The 8,418-nt window shown below is 41.6% G+C and overlaps 1 protein-coding gene across 1 annotated transcript in view; it reads right to left on the reverse strand.

The window, feature by feature from the left end:
- Nucleotides 1-8,316, reverse strand: part of lmnb1 (lamin B1) — a 62,918-nt gene extending 54,602 nt beyond the window's left edge. Inside the window, exon 1 of the mRNA XM_043711992.2 lies at nucleotides 7,827-8,316. Coding sequence (XP_043567927.2) covers nucleotides 7,827-8,185 — 359 coding nt within the window. The 5' untranslated portion in view covers nucleotides 8,186-8,316. The remainder of the gene's footprint in view (nucleotides 1-7,826) is intronic.
- Between the last annotated feature and the right edge of the window lie 102 nt (nucleotides 8,317-8,418).

Consider the following 8,418-nt stretch of genomic DNA (forward strand, 5'->3'; position numbering starts at 1 on the left):
CCACTTCCAATCAGAAGTATCCAGTTGGCCAAAGCAGCTACTGATGATGAGATCCAGCAATGCCTCAGTGTGGGAGCGCACTGAGGAAAAGGGTGTTTGAGAACAACAATAATCAGATTTGACACTAAGATCATGGTTTACAGAGCTGTAGTAGTTCCACCCCTCCTATATGGCTTGGAGACATGGACAGTCTACAGCAGACACCTCAAGGCACTGGAGCAGTACCAATGCTCTCTGCACAAGATCCTGCAAATTCACTTGTTAAAAAAAAAAGACACCAACACCAGCATTCTTGACCCAGCCAACATCCCCAAGCATCAAGGTACTGATGGCCCTTGATCGCTACAATGGGCTGGCCACGTCGTCTGCACGACTGACACAAGAATCTCCAATGAGGTGCTCTACTTAAAACATCAGGTGAGCCCCAGGTGAAAAAAAGAATGCACTTCAGTGACACCCTCAAGACCTCACTGGCAAAGTGCAGCATTCCCACTGACGCTGGGGAATCATTGGCCCAACACTGTACAAAGTGGAGGAGAAGCATCCAGGAAAGCACTGAGCACCTCAAGACTTGCCATCAGAAAGAAATGGGAAGCCAGGCACAAACAACAAAAAAAGTGCACTGTCACACCAATGCCCCACCCACCCCTCTCCGTGATCAGCACTTGCTCATAAATGTAGGTACCACAGGCTCTGTTCCAGGGTCTGTACAGCCACCTACAGACACACAAAGTGGATGAGAGTCAGTCTCATCTGTGAGGGACCACCAAAGAGGATTTGAACTATCATATCTAGGAAGGTGGTGAGCCATAGATGAGCATCCAATCAGGGACCACTGATTTGCCCCAAAATGACAACAGAAATTGTCAGGTTCACATTAGCAGAGCAGTTCTATGTTTTCTTTAAAAAAAAAGAGAAATGCACTTTCACTGGAGTAGATTAATTGACTAATCCCAGACTCCTAAAAACATGTCTCAATTTTTACATTGGTGAGCAAAGAGGGAAGTATTCAACATGTTCAATGTGTAAACCAAAACAGATTAACTGCTTTGAGAATTTCAAAGACCTGTTTGTGAAGCAGAAGCAGCAAATTATCTCCATTGGAATAACACCACTTATTACTTCATAGCACAATAAATGGTTAAGACACCAATGATCTGGAATATTACAAGGGGTATAAGTTACAAAAAGCTCTGGTAGACATTTTGAATATATAGGTATTCAAGTTTAGAGCACATTCTAATTATTTTCATTTTACAGCTGTTTTTGAAGTAAGAACCTTCCCAACTAATGCTAAGCTTTATGTTTCTCAGTTGTCATTTGAATGCGGTTATTCTGCATGTGTTAAATGTACTTGACTAGTCATTACCATGCATATTTTATATTCTCACTACACTAACCCAAGTCATGGCTTGGTTATCCTATTTAAATGCCATTTTAAAACAGTAAATATCATGGCACAGATAGCACGTTGCTCTGTCAACCCCTACAATTTTAACCTGTTGCCCAAGGAGTTCTTGGTGATGGCGTCTGCTGAGGTCCAAACTGGATTGGGGTCACAACCAGTTTAGCCACTCAACCTTCCTGACATCAGGAGCAAGTGATTAGATAAAAGTTAAAACCATTCAGGACTCTAATGGCTAGCATATTACTTTAAGTGAAGACTCTGCAATCCCTGGCCCCCTTGTCTCTTGAAACTCAGCTTCAATCCTAGAGCTTCAGAAACAGACAAATTTTGATCCCAGTACTTAGGCACATGACGCAATATGCATTGCTGTATGAGACACTGATGCTGAAGCGTTGTATTTTTCACTCCTGAGGACAAATGCAATACATTTCATTTCAGAGGATCACAATTTATATGTTACAGGAAAAAAGAATGCTGATTTGGTTGGAAAGTTGCATTTTAAGCTAGAAGCAGCATCTTACTAGTAGAAAATACTACTTGCATAGCCATGAGAAAGCTTGTTTAATGTGTAATATATTGGACACACTCCAATCCAAAACCAGCAGTCTTGAATGTGTTTGAGTTTGCGTGATACACAGTGAACAATAACCCAATTAAAGGGAGATATTGTTCTGCAGGATATCTTTGATGCACTCTATTTCCACATCAATACTACTAACAGAATTCCTCAGTCAGTCCAAAAACAGTGTTCTACCCACCACATGGTTGGGTGAGAAGCAGTATGAAGTCATGCTGTGAGATGCCAGATATATAGTTATAATGACACAGCAGATTCAAAACAACATGCTCCCTCATTTATTCATAATCAAAAGGGTAAAGGCCATATTCAATCAGCTCATTCTTGCAAAACTCAGCACAAAATCCCTACTGTTAGATTTGATTCTGTGAGCAGGCAGCAGTTAATGAACAGTCCTGAGTGTAATACAGTAATAGCAACTACCAAATGAAGATGATCCGTTGTGCTCATAAGCCACATTTGAGCTTGTTGGAAGTGAAGCATGTCATATACAGGGATCTGCTCCCCACAAGCAAAAGAAATATGTTCAAGTCATATTCTTTTCTAAACTATCTGGAAGTTGGGGAATCTATAATCGCCTGTTACTTTTGCCATAGCAATGACTTGATCAGGGTAATCTTGCAACCAATCAGCACTTTTTTTACTGTAGTATGAATTGCAACTACTTGAAATTTGGTGTTCTTGCTTTCACCCAATGAGGGCAATTTGAAAGGTTTCTGCATATAAACATTTCATAAATTACTTTGTCATGTTACTGCCACATTTTCTGCATTACAACAGTGATTACACTTCAAAAGAATTTCAGTGCTTCAGCCTCACTTTGTCAGCCATGTATTTTCTGGTCTCTTTTCTGGTCTCTTTTCAAAACTACAAATTATTTTTCACTTCTCAACTAATGACACTGGGCAAACAACTTTCTCTTCTGAATGACTTGTTTGAAAGCTGCTTTCACTATAGCCATCCTGGAGCAATCCACATCAGCTGCAATATCCTACATTGCAGTCAAAGTTGGCAGAGGGTTACCATTCAAGAGGAAACCACAGAACTACAGCAGTCGTAATCAACACCAGACTACATTCCGTCCCTCTAATACCATGACATTTAAGGGTCAACTTTTTTTCCCTCTCCACAGATGCTGGTCATTTCCAGTTTTTGCTTTTATTTCAGATTTCCAACATCTGGATTATTTTTGTTTTGTACTAGAACAAGAGAGGGAGAAAAAGTGCAGGAAAAAAGGTGGCACAATGCCAAAGAAATAACAGTGAAAGTGAATGGTTGCTGAGATTTCCGCAAGACATTCTGTAAAAGGTGCCATATGAAAGGTTATTGTAGAAGAGAGAAACTCAGACTTGAGGGTAACGCACGAGGATGGATTGAGGATTGGTGGACACAAAGGACAAGGTCAGGATTAATGGATCTTATTCAGTTTGGAAAGACAAAACTAGTGGAGTGCCAAAAGCATTCATCCCAGTGCCTCAATTTACCATCTACATTAATAACTTGGAGAAAGGGGTAGAATGGAACGTATCAAAATTTGCTGAAATAAAATAGGTGAGAAGGCATATTGCAAAGAAGGTACAAGAAATCTGGGAAGTAATATAGCTAGGATGAGTGAGTGGGCAGAAACTTGGTAGGTAAAGTATAATGTAGGCAAATGAGAGGACATGCACCTCAATAGGAAGAATCAAAACACAAACTATGATTTAATTAGAGAGAGGGTCCAAAAAGTACTGAACAGCATCTGTGTGTTCTAGTGTATGAAACACAAAATTGGTTAGCATGCAGGTGCTGCAAGTGATTTAGGCAACAGATGGAATTTTTCCCTACTACTATGAAGTTGAAATTTACAAATGGAAGACTCAGTGTGCTAGTGTGGACACATCTGGAGTACTGTGTACAAAATTTTAAAATTATAAAAAATAAAAATTAAATAAAAAATACTGCCTTTGGAGCTGGTTCAAAACAGATTCACTCCACAGATTCCTGGAATTAAGGGATAAGAAGTGATCCCATTGGAGCATACAAAATTCTGAGGTGGCTTCACAGGGTAGATGTTGAGATGATGTTACAAAATAAGGGTCATTCATTTAAAACTGAAATATGATGCAGCTTCTTTTCCCAGAGGGTAGTGAATGTTTGGAATTCCTTGCCCCAGAGTGCTTAGGAGGCTAAATCAAAGTATTTAAAGAGTAGATAGGTAGGTTATTATACGAATTGAAAAACAGAGCTATGAAGAGCTGGCAGAATCAGGCCTATAACAGATCACTCATGATCTTATGGAATGGCAGGGCAAGCTTCAGGGGATGAATGTCTTACGCCTGCTCCTATTTCTTAGGAAGTAACAAACACAGAATGAAGAGATGCACAAGAACTAGAGGCCATTGAGAGACATAAAGCTACTTTTCTCTAAAAAAAAGAATTAGCAGCATGGAGAGAATCTTAATTAGTATTTTTGTAAAGATGGGAAGCCCACAAAGGATTAGCAAGAAAGTGAATGCAGTTAAAATTCACGGGCGGCACGGTGGCACAGTGGTTCGCACTGCTGCCTCACAGCGCCAGAGACCTGGGTTCAATTTCCGCCTCAGGCGACCAACTGTGGAGTTTGCACATTCTCCCCGTGTCTGCGTGGGTTTCCTCCGGGTGCTCCAGTTTCCTCCCACACTCCAAAAATGTGCAGGTTAGGTGAATTGGCCATGCTAAATTGCCTGTAGTGTTAGGTGCAGGGGTAAATATAGGGGAATGGGTCCGGGTGGGTGCGCTTCGGCGGGTCGGTGTGGACTTGTTGGGCCAAAGGGCCTGTTTCCACACTAAGTAATCTAATCTAATCTAAAATATAGTTTAGAAATTCTGAATGACTTGCACTTTTGGATGTTTGGAGGTCAGCAAACAAATATCTTGGAGAAGTACTGCCACAAATAAATAACTGTTAGGGTATTTGTAACTGTAGGGATTTCAAGCTTTGATCCAAAATCTAGCCAAGCATTTCAAAGTCTGTGCACAGGGATACAAAATACCTTGCACTGTCCTAAAATTAATACCAGGTGCAGCAGGATTGATTTCTTATCATGCATCAAGTTTGGAACAACATGAAAAGTTAACTATGCACATCACGTACTAAAAAAAAATCTTACTAAGATTGGGAGAGGAAAAACAAGTAACTTTTTTTTTCAAAATTAAAACTTCAAAACAAACTTGTGCAAATATCACCATCAAATGTGTTTCTCTCTGTCGAAAGAGAATGTTTCAGGTTATGCCCTTTCAGCAGATACAGGCCAATCTGTAACATTAGCTGCTCATCTTTCGACATGATACCAGACTGAAAGATTTCCAGCATTGCCCCTTTCCATTTCAGGTTTACAACATCAGCAGTAGTTTACTTCATTTGTGGATGTGGTGCCAATTGAAGAGGCTGTTTTGTCCTGAATGATGTCAAACTTCTAGACTGTTGTCGGAGCTTCTAAAGAGGGGAGTATTCCATCACAACCCTGACTTATGCTGAGTGGACAGGCTTTGGGCACTGAGGAAGCGAATTAGTCACTGCAATTTTCATTGCCTCTGGCCTGTTCTTGTAGTTATGATTTATATGGCTCGTCCAGTTCATTTTCTGGTCAGTGTTAACCCATCCCATGCCATCCCCTCCCCCCACTGACCCAGGATGTTGACAGACATTCAGGGCTGGTGGTTGGATTTTTTTTCTTACTAGAGATGGTTATTGCCTGGCATTTGTGCACCACAAATGCTAGTTGCTACTTTTCAGTCCAAGCATGGATATTGCCCAGGATCACTGCACGTGATCAAGGCCGAGGTAAACAGACTTCAGAATCAGTCAGGGAATTGAGGGTTGTGTGGGGGGGAAAGGCAGGAAAATCGTGTTAAGGGTGATGATCAGTACAGCCCGGATTTCACAGGAGCTGAAGTAGGCCATTCTGTTATACGTGATCTTACTGAGCGCCCAATTCTTCCAGCTTGGAAAGATACAGTTTAAAATTTCAGGGACTTTGGAAATGCTCAGACTATCCATTGTTGGTAAACAGGTTGCTATCATCATCACCTTGCACATTTTCTCAGTTTAAAAGCAACACCACCTGGGTTGCTTTAACCTCCAGCAATTAGAACACCTAGCAAGGTTTCCAGGCAGACTTCATGCGATTCCCTTTTTAACTCTAATCACAAACCTCAATTTAATATCAAAAAAAGCGATTCCATACAGAACACTTAATTGAAGAAAGATGGTTACCTTCATATCGCGATCACAAAATGTAAACAGACAAGTGCACTAGCGCGTGTACATTGAACCGTTTATGAAAAAATTGATAGATGCAATATCGAAGCTACCATGTATCCAACAGTCGCCCTTAGTTGCAACTACCGATCAGAAATTGTTTACAAACAATTAAACACCGCACAAACTTACGTTGGGGTGGGGGAAACACTTGATCTATGATTGACGCAAGTCAACAAGGAAAAACAAACAACTGCTCCTGGAGATTTTTCGAAAATCTATTTCTTGCCACTGATTGAAAAAAAAGTAGTGGATGCGGCGGTGGCGATGGGTGGTATCGCGGAAATTGTGAATAATGCATTTAACATTAAAAGGTGATTATTTTTTTTAAAAACTGGTAGATGGGGTTACCCCTGCAGCCCCCCCTGCCTTCACCATCTCATCCTCACCAAAAGCTGCTTCTTTGTTACTAAACAAACTAAATCGTTCAGCCCGCCTCGGCAGCTACCTTTCGAACCTACACAGCACAGTAAATGAGAAATGTTACAGTGTAACCTTACGTGCGACACTGTTCTTATTGGGAATATTTATGGAAAGTTCTCATTCAATGTGTCTCGTAGGGACCCAGCCTCCGGCTGAATGGAACAGCTTCTTTGTCTGCACAGCAACGCTTCCACACGACAGATGGCTGTTGTCCAACACTCAGTCACCACTCCCCCCCCCCTCAAAACACACCCCCAGTGAACAAAAATAAACATTTACTACGGAACTCGCACCACTTCGCCGTTTTAACAGTTTTACAAAAAAAAATCGAATCCATAATGTGATATTCAAAGAACTGAGATTTTAGGAGGCCCTTCCCCCCACTAAAAAGAAGATGCAGGAAAGCGCCACAGCCTTCAGTCCATAAAAAGGGCAGCCTGTGTAATGACTTGACAGATTTGTCCATTCAACCAGCGCCAATTACAACTGGCATGTATTTAGAGATAACAAAAAAACAATTCCAACATGAAGCCATGGACGTTGGCTTTAACGATTCGGATTTCACCGGCTAAAAAGATAACACTTCAGATCAACACAAATTACTTTTTGAAATGTAGAAGGCTAAAAACAAACCATCTGCCCACTAATTTAGTAGAAAAAGGCGAGAGTCGGTGCATTATTTAAAACAGCTGTTCGGTACAAACTCTACATCCAGGAATTCGCTAGGAATTTGCTGCGGACATTCGTCCCGAGTACCCAATCACTCCTTTATGAACATATAGTAAAATTATACAAACACATTGAGCTTACTGCCTCTCAAGGAGAGGCTAGTCTACTTAAAATAGGAAAATATCTCAAAATTACTAGTCAATAAACAAAGTCATAAAAAAACTGACCTTAACAAACAAATCACAATTCAGGGCGATTCTTCCAAAATACTCATCTCGTAAAATATTTGCCCCATCGACACTAGTTCGATACTAAAATTTAAATAGAGCTTATATACACATTTTGTACGCAAATGGGAGGGGTGCACTTTGCTAACATGAACTCCGTAGGTAAATATTTATCCGCCTAAAAAATAATTGCATTTTATCATCGAAGAGACGCGTACCCCAAATTTCAGCCAGCCTTACTTTTGCAGCACATTGTCATAGTCCCCGCGGAGCTTCCCCAGCTCTATCTGCAGCCGCGCTCTCTCTTTCGCGGTCTCGTCCAGAGATTGGCGAGCGTCCGCCAGCTCATTCTCGTACAGGTTCTTGATGCCGGTCAGCTCCCGGCTCGTCACTTCTTCCCTCTCGGTGATTTGCAACTGCAGGATACTGTTCTCGGACTCCAGCGAGCGTACCTTTTCGATATATACGGCGAGCCTGTCGTTGAGGTTCTTCAACTCCTCTTTCTCCTGCAGCCGGGAGATGCGGGTCGGACTGAGCGGGGAGCTCGCTGCACTCCGGCCGCTCGGACGGGGCTGGCTCTTTGGAGTAGCCATCGCCATAACTTGCAGTCAGTGGAGGTTTTTTAAATTTTATTTTGTAAAACAAATGCACAATGAGGTGAAGGGGCAATTTTTTCCCCCCTGAAACAAAACAACCAAAGCAATGAGAGAAGCGCGAGCACCTGATTTTCCTTCCTCTTGTTCTGTGCCCGCGCTTCTCTTCCACAATCACTAGCTCCCGCTGTTAAAATGGCTCCTGGTTTTAGTGTTGGAAATGCACAACGTGACCATCT

Source organism: Chiloscyllium plagiosum, unplaced genomic scaffold, assembly GCF_037043375.1.
Source record: "Chiloscyllium plagiosum isolate Xiang-an unplaced genomic scaffold, Cpla_swu_hap1 HiC_scaffold_2, whole genome shotgun sequence".
NCBI lineage: Eukaryota > Metazoa > Chordata > Chondrichthyes > Orectolobiformes > Hemiscylliidae > Chiloscyllium > Chiloscyllium plagiosum.